The following is a 14,681-nucleotide window of genomic DNA, read 5'->3' as shown; positions in this document are numbered from 1 at the left end:
CTACCTCCTGCTGTTCTCTGGAACCACCCGCCTCTCCCTCTTCACTGCACCGCCTTCCACCTCTACGTCACCCTCCAGCTGTCTTCTCCCCTGGACTAGTCTCCTCATATCCACCCCTGCTCCCTTCCAATCCAGACTTATGTTTTTATTTTTTTAAGATAATTTATTTATCTTGAGAGAGAGAAAAAGAGAGAATGAGAACAGGGGAGGGGCAGAGAAGAGGGAGAGTGAGAATCCCAAGCAGGCTCCCAGCAGCCAGCACAGAGCCCGACGCCAGGCTCAATCTCAGGAACTAGAAAATCATGACGTGAGCCAAAATCAACTTAGATGCCCAACCAACTGAGCCACCCAGGCGGCCCCCAGACTTTTAAAAATGAAACACTTGGGCCACTTGGGTGGCTCAGTCGGTTAAGCGACCTGGCCAGGATATCAGTTTGGGAGACTGAGCCCCCGTAGGGCTCTGTACTCACAGTGTGGAGTCTGCTTAAGATTCATTTTCTCTCTCTGTCTCTGTCTCTCCACCCGCCCCTTTCCCACTAGTGCCTGATCTCTCTCTCCCTCTCTTTCAAAATAAAGTAAAAAAATAAATAAAATGAAAGCCCTTCACAACGTCCACAGAGCCCTGAATGACACGGTCTCCACCCCCCTCTTCAGATATTTCTTGTGCCGTTCCCATCACCACCATCATTCCATAGGTCTTTTAACAAAGTCAATAATTAACAATGACTCAGAAAGACCTTAAAATAAGCTATATTCTGAAAAGCCTCAAACACAAAACCCACAGAACATTCCAAATCAGTGATTTTTGTTTGTAACTTAAAGCCAGTCTTCATTGTTCACGTTTATCAAAAGTAGTTCTGAAATATCTTTTGTTACTAAGTTATTATGCACAGTTGATCATATGATTTCAAGTGAAAAAATGCTTATTCTTGTCTGGGAATGAATGAGGTCACTATACATCTATGAGGTCCCAAAGGTCCTTTCCAGCCAGAATTTTTCAGATCAATAAAATATTGCGAGGCCCCACACAAGGGAATGCAAATTTTTATTCTCCCGCATGGAGGTGTTAAAAACAAACAAAACCCCACACAGGTAAAAGAAAGAACGCTTTAACAACACAAACTGGAAAACCATAAAGTCAAAATAACAGCTAACATTCTAAATGAATAATTTGGGTATGATGCCCTCATTTTTCTCATTTCATTTAAGATTTGTGAAAACAGGTTTCCAAAATGACACCTGTTGCTAGACTCGATTCTGACAACTGCTCTTCTGGATACAACTACCGATGTTCTACAGATGGCATTGTAGGGGTGCCTGGCTGGCCCAGTCAGAATGCGACTCTGGATCTTGGGATCATGAGTTTGAGCCCCATGGTGCATGTGGAGATTACTAAAAAATAAATAAATAAACTTTAAGATAAAATAAAACCTCTCGCTTGAAAGTACTGAAAGGAGAAAAAAAAAAAAAAAAAACCCAGCCCCTAACATCTGAAACTGCTCAGAGGTTCACAATCGGACCCCAGTATTATTACAAACTGGTATGACACTCACAGGCCACCTCGGCTCTCCTGTTGGATATAACCAATGTCACAGAATACCCACCTCAGTTACAGTTACTCTGAGAAACCATAAAATGAAACAAGGCGAGGCTACTTCATGATTCTTAAGGACAGACAAAACAAGGGTATGTGCAACCTACAAAATACCAAACACCCCCTTTTCTTCCTAAATTAATGTTTCCTCTTTACCCAATCACAGAATTTCCCCACCTTTTAAAAGTATCCTATCTTGGGGAGCCTGGATGGCTCAGTCCTTTAACCATCCGACTTGGCTCAGGTCATGATCTCATGGGTTTGTGGGTTTGAGCGTTGTGATGACAGCTCAGAGCCTGGAGCTGTTTCGGATTCTGTGCCTTCCTTCCTCTCTCTCAGCCCCTTCCCCTCTCGTGCCTTGGTCTCTCTCAAAAATGAATAAACAGTAAAAAAAAAAATTTTTTTTAAGTCTCCAATCTAGATCAAACTCCCTATTCCTTGGACCTACTCCAATTTACTCAACCCAAGTCCAAGTTATGAAATAGGTTTTGCCAATTGCCCTTTTACTGAGAGGCCAACGGTCTGCGTTCCTTCTCACTGTAAAGAGCAATAAATTCAATCTGTTCAACTACAGTTGGGTTTACTTTTGGCCTTTGGCTGAAGGGCACTTAAGAGTATCAAAGTATTAAACTATTTTAAAATATTCATGATCCCAACCACTTTAAAGCAAATGAATTCCCTACACACACTAAAAACACCCAAATTGTATCTCTTCTTATGCCCTTCCAATCCTTATCCACGTGTATATACTGTGTATTTTTCTGTTACTGAAATCACAGTACATACTATTTTATTTTTATTTGCTGAATATTCTATCAATTTCAATGAATGAATAGTATCCCACCGTGATTTTATTCTTAAATCATTTCTCCTTAGAAAAATAAAATAGTAAAAGGAGAAAATGCATACATTGTTCCCACTGTTGACATCTTAACTAAGCTATTCAAGATCACCCTCATCCAACCTCAGGTCAGATGCACCCAAGTTCCTATATATCTGATCTGCTAGCCTGTCCACCTACTCTATAAATGAAGTCTTAATGCTTTTAAAGAAGAGAAGGAACACCAGATGGGTGTCAAGAGGCCTGAGTTTTTAGGCATAATTGAGTACACGATAGCGTAACCTCTGGCTAGACATTTTCCCACTGAGTTTACTTCCTCCTCTGTAAAATAAGGCTGGTCCTTCACTGTCTCTTGCAGTTGGCAAATCTGGGTTCCCCCGACTTCCTTCTGGGGAAAGAGCCACGGGACAGGCGTTCCCATGACTCGGGGATCAAGGCCACAGCAGCCACATCGGGGCCAGCCTGGGCCGCTCCACAGCCCTGATTGGGGACGCCTCGGCCTTTCCCAAGGATCTCAGAAGCCTCGGGGTGGCAATTTATCCTTCAGCACCTCTTCACCTGGCAGAGAATGCCCAAGTCATCACAATTATGTACACATGTCGACTGAACTTTTCGCAGTACAGGAGGCGCAAGCCTGGAACTGGTATAACGAGCGTAATCGCTCAAATTTGGGGGCGTGCAAATCACACCCAGCATTCCGCAGAGGTCACAATTTCCCTCAAGGGTTTCTTTCCAAGCACGTATGGAATCAAAGCGGGGTAGGGGTGGCGAGCCCGCTCCGCACGCACACCGCCAGGGGGGATCCCGCAGGCCCCCGGGCAGACGCCGCCCCGCACCCGGCCACACTCGCACCTGCGCCCCCCCGACGGGGCACGCCCCTCTGCGCGCCGCCCCCTGGAGCGCACTCACCGGCGGCGCGTGCTGAGCCACGGCGCGGGCGGCCGCCACGGTCAGCAGTACGAAGGCCGGGCGAGCCCAGCCCGACATGGTCCCGGGGGCTCCTGGAGGCGCCTGCCCAGGCGTGAAGAGGCACCACCTGGGCTCCAAGCAGGCCTCGCCCCGCCGCCGCGTGACCTGGGCCACCGGACCGCACCAAGCGGGACGGGGGGAGCGCGGACGAGACGGGGCGGGAAGGAGAGGCCGGGGCTTTTCGGTGTGGCAGGAAGGGGCGGCCTTCGGGAGAGCGTGCGCGGTCCTCGGGACGGGAGTCAGCTCTCACGAGGACCCGCGATATCGGTCGGGCATCCCCCCAGGCCCCTGGGCAGTGGTTGGGCCCAGCCGGAGCCCCGCCCCCCGGCGGGTGGGGCTCAGCAACTTTTCTCCGGGTCTTGGCCGGGGAGGTCCGCGCCCACCTCGGAACCTCCTCGGGTGCGGGCCGCGGGCGACGCTCGGCCGGAGCGTCCGCTCCACTCCGGGCCTGGTGCCGCCTGTACGATGCCCCCAAACGGCCCAGGACGAGCTGTTCATTCAGGCCAACAGGTACCAAATGCTCACGAAACGGACCCAAGTCAGAAGCGTCTCCAGAGGCGGAGGTGTGACCTGCTACCCGACCCATCCCTGCAGATGAGCACAGCCGGAGCTTGCTCGTCCCGACCGCGGGGTCCCTGGGCGGCCGCAGTGGTTAGGGGCGGGGAGGGCGGTGGCGGGAGTCTCATCCCCACCGACACTCTGGACGAAGAAGTACCCACTTAGGCTCTCGCCGCAGGGCTGACCAGTCACGGAATTTAGGTTTCAGTTATTGGAACTTAGACACAGGTGGAATGATCAGGGAGCATTGCAAACCTTCCGTCACTCATGTCTTCAGCCCCAGAGCAGCTGTGTGTTTTCATCTCGCTCAGGGAAGCCTTTGCGTTGGCAGAACTACGCTAAACCCAGGAGGGGGGATGTAGTCAGTGCTGGATAGCCTGCACCTGAAAAAGAGTTAGTTGCTTGTCATTCATGGCTTCCATGGACATGGTCGTCCTGTTGGATGTCACTTAAAAGTTCAACAGGAACCCCTACCACCGGGATTGCACTTTCCGGGTGTCTCTAGGATATCCCAACTAGCAATGTTTTAATGGCTAATGAAACTTAGAATACTTCCACAAAAATATTCATTTATTTCTCATTTCTTGTGTGTGTGAAATTACAATTTTGCTCATTTATGATTCTTCCTTAGAAAAATCAGTCTTTTTAGTTGGAGATTGGGAAATGCGAATTCGATGTTGGGGGGGTAGATAATCTTCTTGTCAACCTTAAAATAGCCAGTTATTTTATCAGCAGAGTAAGTTTGTTGGGAGTAATTGCAGTTTGGAACATTCAAACTATGGCAAACGATAGGCAAGTTGGGTGAACAAAGAAGAGGGGACTGCTTTTACAGAGGAAAGGAGGAAATTGGAATCTATTTGAATCGGAAGTCCACTGAAGGAGAGCAAGAGTTCGGTTGTGGCCACCACTCATTGTTTGAGTTGTTGTGTAAGAAACTTTCCTATTACTGGGGTAGTAAAGTAAGCTTCTTCCTATTGTGGAAGGTACAGGTAAACTTTCTCCTATTGGGGTCTATAAAAGGTGGGAAGTGGTAGTGTGTGAGAAGCCTCCCTTCAGGGCTTCCCAACTCCATTTTGAATGAGATTTCCTTTGTTCATTTTCACACTCCCTTTGAGGAAGTTTTACTCGTGAAACATATCACATGATTAAAGTGGTTCCTTTCTAGACAGTGAGCAAGCAGATCATAGATATGTTAATTCAAGAAACATTTGCTGTCGGCCTACAATGTTCCAAGGTTTCCTCCAGACACAGACTGGGGTTAAGCAGATAACAAAAACGTTCTTCTCTTATGAGGCTTACATTCTAGATGAGAAATGGATAAACACAATACATAAGAAAATTCATATAGAATGTTAGAAGGTAATAAATGTTGTACAGAAAAGGCAGAGTAAGGGGATCAAGAGTGAAGAGAATCAGGGGTGCCCAGGTGGCTCAGTCTGTTAAGCATCTGACTTGGTTTTGGTTCCGGTCTTGATCTCATGGTCTGTGAGATCGAGCCCCACATCAGACTAGGTGCTGGCAGCACAGAGCCTTGCTTGCGATTCTCTCTCCCTCCTCTATACCCCTCCCCACAAATAATTAAACATTAAAGAAAAAAAAGAGTGGGGAGAATCACAGTGTTAAATTACTGAGAAGGTGAAGTCTACAGAGACTTGGAGGTGAGGGAGTTATCCTGGTGGAGGTCTAGGGAAGAGTGTTCCAGACAGTGGGAGCAACTGGGAGAAAGGTTTGAGAATGCCTGGCATGTGTGGCTAACCAGGGAAGGCGGTGTAGGTAGAGCAAACAGAAGAGAGGGGAAAGAGTAGATGAAGTCTCAGTGAAAAGAGTAAGGCAGATTACGCTTGCCATTACCAGCCGTTGTAAAGAACTTCAAATATATTGAATTATCTTGGACCTTAAAATCAGTCTGTAGAAGGAGAGGATTCCCATCTTCTGGTATATAGTTATTTGGTTTGAAGATCATTCACGTTAAATGCTACTGAGGGCGCTTTAAACATGTCATCAAATATATATATTTTTCCCTATGAGAGGATATTCATTGGTGGGTAAGTGGTCTAGCAAAATCAAATCCCTTATGCAAAAAAAATTTTTATATTTTTTATTATATTGTATAATCTTATATTTTTATATTTTATTATATTGTATAATATTTTTATAATATATATTTTTCCCTGTGAGAGGATATTCATTGGTGGGTAAGTGGTCTAGCAAAATCAAATTCTTTATGCAAAAAAATATTTTTATATTTTTTATTATATTTTATAATATTCTTAGGCACAATTTTCATAGAATTTTGCATCTAACTTTCAAAGGCCTTTTATATACTATTGATTCTGTTTTCAAATTTAAAAATTTTAGTCTACTTTTCCAAAATATACCATTTTATGCATTTATTTTTTATTTTGAGAGAGAGTGCATACATACATGCAAGTGGGGAAAGTGCAGAGAGAGGGAGAGAGAGAATCCCAAGCAGGCTCTGCTCTGTGAGCACAAGGCGTGACATGGGGCTTGATCTCATGAACTGTGAGGTCATGACTTGAGCCAAAATCAAGAGTCAGTTGCTTAACTGACTGAGCCACCCAGGTGCCTCCATTTTTTAAAAAAAAAAAATGTTTAATGTTTACTTATTTTTGAGAGAGAGAGAGAGACAGAGTGTGAGCAGGAGATGGGAAGAGAGAGATAAAGACACAGAATCCAAAGCAGGCTTTCAGCTCTGAGCTGTCAGCACAATATATATGTCAGCATATGTATTTTCCTACTTCATTCTTAAGGATTAGAAATATACAGAAAGCCAAGGTGAGGCGTGTAGTCCCAGGAAAAACTTTTCCTTGGTTTGAGGCATACTGATGTATTCACAGAAAATGACATTTAAATGTACAAATAAGTGACTGTCGGTGGGAAGGGTGAGTCAAATACTGCCTTCACAACAAGCATCACGTTTAAGACTTGGATAACCTGTTTAGTATGCCAGAGTCAGTATCAGGAATCAAACTGTGTATCAGAATGGGGAAGTACTACTTGGCAAGCTGTGGACCTTTCCAAGTCTCCTGCTAACATTCCTAGGTTTCTGAGGCGGAGTCTTGATTTAAAATTCTTAATTCTCGCCACCCCACCCTAAATGAACTCTACTGCACATAACACTACATTACTTACCCAAAACAGGTCTGGCTTGATTTAAAAAGACTGAATATTCAAAAACTCAAGAAGTAGAGTGTTTCAGTTTGAAAAATAAACCTCTTGCCAGAAGTATTTACCAGTGAGTTGTTTAATTAAAAAAAAAAAAAAAGGCTTACTGTATTTAAAAGGTAATCTGAGTTTCCAAACTTAAGACTACTGTCCACTTTTCAGAAAGGGCTCTAGAGAATAAAAGATGTAAAAAATGGAAAGCCAGAAGTCATACAAAATTGTGACCTGACTTCTCCTCTGGTAGGTGTGTCACACTAAGAAAAGATTACTTGCTTTGTTTTACTTATATATAGAAAAAGATATGCAGTCACCACATTCAGCTCAAGGCACTGTGTTACACCACCACGAATTCAGTGCTCACATTGTACCTAATTGTTCTTTCTTACATAGTGTCAAAATAAAATAATTATCTTAATTATCCTTCACTTTGCACTTCTCTGTGAAATATTTGTGATCTCTTATTGAATCTCTGACAACATCAAGCATGTTAGAGTTTGAAGACACTTTAAAAAAAATCCTTTTGTCCTATTTGTACTTTTTTTTTTTTTTTTGATGATTCTGGCCTGAAAAGTATTTAATTTGGCTCAAATCCAATAATCTCTCATTTATTTTTTGTTGCTGTTGTTCTGATTTCATATTCTTCTGTAGTTCCATTTTGCATACACCCTTAGGGATACCTAGTAACGTTCCAGCCAGTTGTTTCTCCTTGGTTTGCAGTAGATTCATGTATTCTCTCAATATATTTTGAGCACTAGGTGCTGAATAACTAATGAACCAATGGCGCTGCCTTCCTGGGGCTTTCAGTCTCATGGCGGAGAAAATGATGATGGAGGGGAAAATGTAAATCAAATGAGTATCCTGAAAACTTCCAGTACATTTAGGTCATTTTCCCATACTCTCATCTCTGGCTTAATACTGTAGATGTTACACTAACCTCAGTTCCCACTCCTCCCTGATGCACCAGCCACATGTCGGGATGAGTCTTCTCCTCCTCCTTCTCCCTGGAGGTGGCCCCTGGATGGCCTGACCCTGAGGCTGCTGACCTATCCCTCTTGCTGCAGTGCGTGGCTTTGGTCTTAACCATTCAGACTCTTGAATCCAACAGCTCATGTTTTGAAGTTCAAGGTTTTGCTCTATGATTGAGGCAACTGTCCTTTACCTTCTAACAGGAAAAAGGAAGCTAGGAGCCCTCACTGCGACTGGCATTCATGCTATTCATGCTATGCCTTAGGAGCTGCCTAAGGAGGAATACATACTGTGGACAGCAGAGAAGAGAAATGGAAAGAAACCGGGTCATTACGACATTGTTAAGCTGCTAGATCAACGAACCCTGGAGCCTGTCCAACAGCTGGACTCTTCATTAATATGAGCTGCTACTCTTCTTTATTATTTAAGCTAGTTCAAGTTGATTTGCTTGCAATTTTGTATCTGTAGCAGATGCGCATATTAAAATAGGTATTGCTACCTTCTGAAGAGCAGAGGAAAGATTTATTGTAAAAGGTAGAATGCTTAAGTTTTAAGACCTTCACTCCCTTGCTCAGTCCTCTTCCAAACTTTCGACCTAATTTCACACTTGTAATTTTATATTCTTTTCCTTAAAGAGGACTATCCAAATTGTGTAACCTCAGACCTCACAATACCGGGATCTACCATCAGATGTTTGGGGGAGAAAATGTCCGCCTTTCCCTCTAATTCCTTCCGTGCACGTCCCTAGGAGAGGCGTGCCTTACCTACTGGGTGAAGAGCTGGCAGGGTCACTGCGCACATGTGGCCTGGCCTCTCCCGCTCTCTCGTTCAGATCCGCTTGCCCATAGTGGTACGTTCACTGCAGCACGTCCCAGGGTACAAGAGTAGAAGGGGAAGTAGTTGCTGCCTTTGACCACATCTTCCAGAACTGGCACTTGCCCAGCAAAGTTTAAAAACACTGTGTTAACAAGATGGCTGTGAAGACTCTGAAGAAAGCAGCATGAAGGGCCGGCTCTGTGACATGTGGAAAGAAGGTAGTCACGGAGCGTTTCGCAAGTACTTGTGTCTGCTACCCGCCAGCCCAGCCTCACGCTCCATTCAGTCTCCTCCCCTCATGGTAGAAACTGGCTGTGGCCCCGGGAAGCAGTTTGCATCTGTCCAGGGACTCAGTGCATCAATACATTCCCAGGTGGAAAGACATGGGATCCCACCTCGGCCTTAGGTCCAAGTGTTTTCTCTATTCCGGTTTACTCAGCAATAAAGCTCAATTGATCCCCATTTAATGCCTGTGTATATCTCCTAGACATTTTCACCTAGAAGGTGGGGAGAAAGATCATCACCCTGAAATGACAACAGAAGTCAGCAGTAGCAATAACAGTAATTATGTATAAAAAAGTACTATATGACCAGCTAACAGTCCCAAGCAAATCCTAAGTGCTTTGACAGAAACACATCTGGTGAAATACAAATTCCTGATCTCAGAGAGTCAACAACTGAAAAAAATAGCACTAACATATATCCATATGAACTTATGAAGCTGACCACAATTCACACATTTTATGTATGTTCAGTTACTAGATTAAACCATATGAAATTGCCTTTTTCATAGGCTAAAAAGTAGTTAAGTATCAATATTTTCACATGGCTATCCTAATGTTTCCAACGCCCGACATACTCACAGTTACTTGACTTGGAAGCTGGTGCCATCACACTAGACAGCTGTAGACCTCTCATGGGTACCGCTTCCCCTCACCCCTTGGACATTTTCAGAGCTGGCTCACAGTCACTCTTTGTAATTTGATTTTCAATATTCTTGGTGATTGCAATATCCACAAAAAACAATCCTTTTAATATTCTGGTTTCTTGACCTCTTCCCTTGAAATGTTCTTGGCCTCTATTTTACCTCAAATACCCAATTCCACATTTGTATCTGAGACATTGGAAAACTTACTTCATTTTTCTTAAAAATACCACCATTTTTGGTTCTTCCTCACTGGCACAAGGTCCTCAGAGGATCTTGAATACACCCTGTTGGTTTCTTCTCATCATTTGACCTCTATACATGGGGTGGCCCAGGGCTCAGTCTTCAGATGTCTTGTCTTCTTTTCCTCTGCTCACTCTTGATGTGATCTCATCCAGTCTCACAACATTTAATTCCTTCTCTGTATTGATGATTCTCACATTTATATCACCAGCTCATACCTATCTCCTGAATTCTTATCTACCTTTTCAACATTATCTACTTTGGACATGTCATAGGTATCTTAAGCTTATTATGTTTAAAAATGAACTCTTGGGGTACCTGGGTGGCTCAGTAGGTTGAGCATCAGACTTTGGCTCAGGTTATGATTTTACAGTTTGTGGATTCTAGCCCCACGTCACAGTTGGGCTGACAGTGAGGAGCCTGTTTGGGATCCTCTGTCTTCTCTCTCTGTACCCCTTCCCTGCTTATACTCCCCCTCTCTCAAAAATAAATATTTTTTAAAAATGAACTCTTTATTTTCTCTGTCCTAATCTACACTGTCCCTATCTCAGTAAATGACGATGCCATTTTCTACATGGCTTGGACCAAACCTTTGACTTTCCTTTTCTTTTAATTTTTTAATGTTTATTTTTGAGAGAGAGAGAGAGAGAGCGCAACCAGGGGAGGGGAACAGAGAGGGAGACAGAGGATCTGAAGTCAGTTCTGCACTGACAGCAAAGAGCCTGATGCAGGGCTTGAACACCTGAACCATGAAATAATGACCTGAGCCTAAGTCAGACACCCAACCGACTGAGCCACCCAGGCACCCCTGCCTTTTCTCTTTCTTACCATATACCCTGTACACCAGCAAATCCTATTGCATCTGCCTTCAAATTATATGCAGAATCTGATCACTTCTTACCAGTTCTACTTCTATCTTGGTGCAAGTTACTCTCATGTGGATTGTTGTAATAATTTTGTAGTCAGTATCTGCTTTTTCCCATCAGGTAACCTCCACAGGAATCAGATCACGTCACTCCTCTCAATCCCCTCCAGTGACTTCCGGCCTCACTCAGCACGGCAGCTGGCGTTCTTACCAAGGCTTACAGGGCCACCGAGAATGACCTGGCTGGCCTGCTACTTCTCTGACCTCATATCCTTCCAGCTTTGCCTTTTCTCATGATGCTGTGGCCACACTGGTCTTCTTTAGACTTCAAACATGTCAAGTATGCTTTATTTTAGAAGCCTGGCACTAACCTCTCCCTCTGTGTAGAATGTTCTTTCCCAGATATCTATGTGGTTCACACAAATACTCAAATAGTCCTTTATTAGGGAAGCCTTCCTACCGCATCATGTATAAGATTCCACAGGAATTCCTTATTCCTCCTTTTTCCCACTTAACCTGACTCCAAACATCATCACCACCTGCTGTTGCACACATTTTCTTTTTGTTTAGTTTCTGTCTCCTGGCAAGAACGTAAGCCTCATGAGGGCAGGGATTTTCTTTGGTTTAGCACTTAGTCTCGGCACCTAGAACAGTGTCTATAGCACTCTATAACAGCACTCTGTAACAAATAGCTATTGAATAAATAAAGGAACTGCATTAATATCATATACTAAGTGGTATCTAGAATGTAAGGCATCACCAAATTACAAATGGAATTTTTTCCATAAGTTTTTAAGTTGGACGTATCTGGAAATCAATATGCATTTTCTATGAAGATATGGAGGAAGTGCTGTTACTATTTATTCCCATCTTATGGTTGAGAAATCTGAGACTTAGGGTAAGTAACTGTGCTTAGATTTTCTGATTCCAAGTACATCTAACCACCACACTAAATTTCCCAGGCTAGATCACAAAACCATACATAAGTCACGTAGTTCTGATATAGTCTATAAAAAGGAAGAACTACAATGGAAGACAACTATCTTATACACAAATAGCTGTATTTAGAGCCTGGACTGACCTCCCAGCAATCTAGACTGTTAACTCAGTCACCCCCGTTCCTTGATGGTCTTTGCTTCCATCAGCCTCACTACTGTCTTGCTGTGCTCTGCTCTCCAGCTCTGACCCCATGGTCCATCAACTATTCACTTGCCAATATATGAGAAGTTTTTGTCCTTTCATTACCTATCCCATAAAACCCCACCCCTGGGTGAATACAACTATCTGTACCTTCTGTATATCCACACCGGGGCTGCTGAGTTCTGCTCCACTGATTAAGTATCATTATAAAATTATTATACAAATCTTCTGGCTCCTTAATACTGTATATCAAGTCTGTGATCTCATGCACTTCATCCGTCCTCAACAACTCTTTCAAACCCTCTTCCTAGGGCACCTGGGTGGCTCAGTTGGTTAAGCGTCTGACTTTGGCTCAGGTCATGATCTTGTGGTCATGGGTTTGAGCCCCGCGTTGTGTTCTGTGCTAGCAGCTCAGAGCCTGGAGCCTGTTTCGGATTCTGTCTCCCTTTCTCTCTGCCCTTCCCCCACTCATGCTCTGTCTCAAAAATAAATAAACTATAAAAAAAATAATTAAAAACAAACCAAAAAAATCCTCTTCCCAAAACTTTGACCACTACTATATCTTCCATTATTCTTAGATTACCATATCTTTTTCTTCATGAAGAAAATATAAATTCCAGAAGGGAACAACCTCACTTCTCTACCACCTAATCTTCATACAGGTCTGTACCCATCCCCAACCTTTCTGCTTCTCTCCTGTCACAGTGGGAAGGTTGTCCCTCCTAAAAGTCCAATCTCTTCTCTTGTCTTCTAGGGTCTCACCTCTCCTTCCTTTTCAGGAATATGATGCGATAAATTATGCCTTCTCTCTTGCATTTCCAAATTCTTCTCTCTTGGCCTCTTGACATTAGCATTTAAACATACTCAGATCTCCTCTGTGTTAAAAATAGTCTCCCTTGGATCCTGTCGCTAATCTCATTCTCCTCCATTAGTAGCCAAAGTCCTAAAGAGAGTACTACACTGGAAATTCCCAGACACTAATCCCTGGACAGGTATCACAGCATCAGGAGATTTTTATGCATTTGTGGGAAAATAAGAAGGAAATAAATTAATCCTGCCCACATCTACCCGTATGGCAAGTTACAGATCTTTATGTTGGGTCGAAATTACCGATTTTCTCCTACTGAGGATTGTCTTACACTTTCCAAATATGTAAAGTCTTAAATTTTTAAAAAAATTTTCAAGAGAGAGAGCATGAGCAGGGGAAGATCAGAAAGGGAGACACAAAGTAGGCTCCAGGCTCCGAACTGTCAGCACAGAGCCCAACGCTGGGCTCGACTTCATGAACCATGAGATCATGACCTGAGCCTAAGTCGGATGCTTAACTGACTGAGCCACCCAGGCACCTCCAGATTTCTTTTAAAAACACTCCACTTGTGCTTGAATTTTCTGTCTTCCTTAGTTCTGTGTTAATTTCTGTAAGTAAATTCCAAGAGGAAGTAGTTTGTCCATTTTTGATGTTTTTCTCTATATGGTATGTATCTCCTTTATGGTAATTATATTAGAGGATAGTAAAGAAATTAGTAGTCTTTTATAAACTCTAAAGGAGGCAACTCCAGGTGGATAAGAGGTATCCCTCACTAAGTATCAGTTAACTCTGTGAATTATCTTTTGTTATGGTTCTAACCAATTCACTGCATTTTACAGAATATATGGTCTCTGTTGTTCCCTTTATTTTTGGAGGCTGACTTTATGGCCAAGTAGGAGTCCAATTTTTGCATGTTCCAAATGCCTGAAAGAATATGAATCCTGTTATGTACAGGGTTATTTACACATCATCACTTTATGATCATGCCATTCCATTCTCAGAGTTTTGTCTGCTTGATTTATTAATTATTTAGAGAGGTATGCTACGGTAGATTTTCCAGTTTCTCTTTGTGGTTCTCAATTTTTGCTTGTAATTTTGAGGTTATTATTAGATGTGTACAAGCTTAGAACCATTTTATCTTCAAAGTGAAATGACTTTTATCACTATATAGTAACATGATTTATTAATATAGTAACTCCTTTTGAGCTTGTAGTTATCACAGCTACAAATGTTGTGTTAAGAGTATCTTTTTTCCATTCATTGATTTTCTGAATTCTTCTGTCTCTTTAAACAATTTTTGCTTGACATTTACAAAATCCGTTTGATAAATATAAGTGCTTGGCAAATTTACATTCACACATTATGTGGTTTCCCGCATTTTTTTTTCCTTTTAAAATTTCTTTTGGATTAATTTTACTCCCCTTTGTTGGAGAATATATGTTCTTTGCCTCTTCTTTGCTTACCCTAAGTATTTTAATTTTCCTACTTAACAGAGTATAAAGTTAACATTTTTTCTCGTCTCTAAAACATATCTAAGACCTTATAATAGTTCACCCAATGCCCCCTCCCTGTCAGTAACATGTCATTTTTGTCTAATTATTAGGTTTAACATCCCTTCTACAAATTTTTTTTTTAATGTCTATTTTTGAAAGGAAGAGAAAGCGAGTGAGCACAAGGTGGGGAGGGGCAGAGAGAGAGGGAGAGATAATTCCAACCAAGCTCCCCACTGTCAGTCCAGAGCCTGATGCCGGGTTCAATCTCACCACCCTG

General features: G+C 42.8%; 1 protein-coding gene across 1 annotated transcript in view; it reads right to left on the bottom strand.

Annotated features, from left to right (window-relative positions):
* Window positions 1–3,635, bottom strand: part of ASAH1 (N-acylsphingosine amidohydrolase 1) — a 51,914-nt gene extending 48,279 nt beyond the window's left edge. The window contains exon 1 of the mRNA XM_039256298.1: window positions 3,345–3,635. Coding sequence (XP_039112229.1) covers window positions 3,345–3,422 — 78 coding nt within the window. The 5' untranslated portion in view covers window positions 3,423–3,635. The remainder of the gene's footprint in view (window positions 1–3,344) is intronic.
* Between the last annotated feature and the right edge of the window lie 11,046 nt (window positions 3,636–14,681).

This window comes from Hyaena hyaena, unplaced genomic scaffold (genome assembly GCF_003009895.1).
Source record: "Hyaena hyaena isolate Hyena2069 unplaced genomic scaffold, ASM300989v1 scaffold_562, whole genome shotgun sequence".
Lineage (NCBI taxonomy): Eukaryota > Metazoa > Chordata > Mammalia > Carnivora > Hyaenidae > Hyaena > Hyaena hyaena.
Note: the sequence above shows the minus strand (reverse complement) of the source record. Positions and strands in the feature narration are given on the sequence as shown.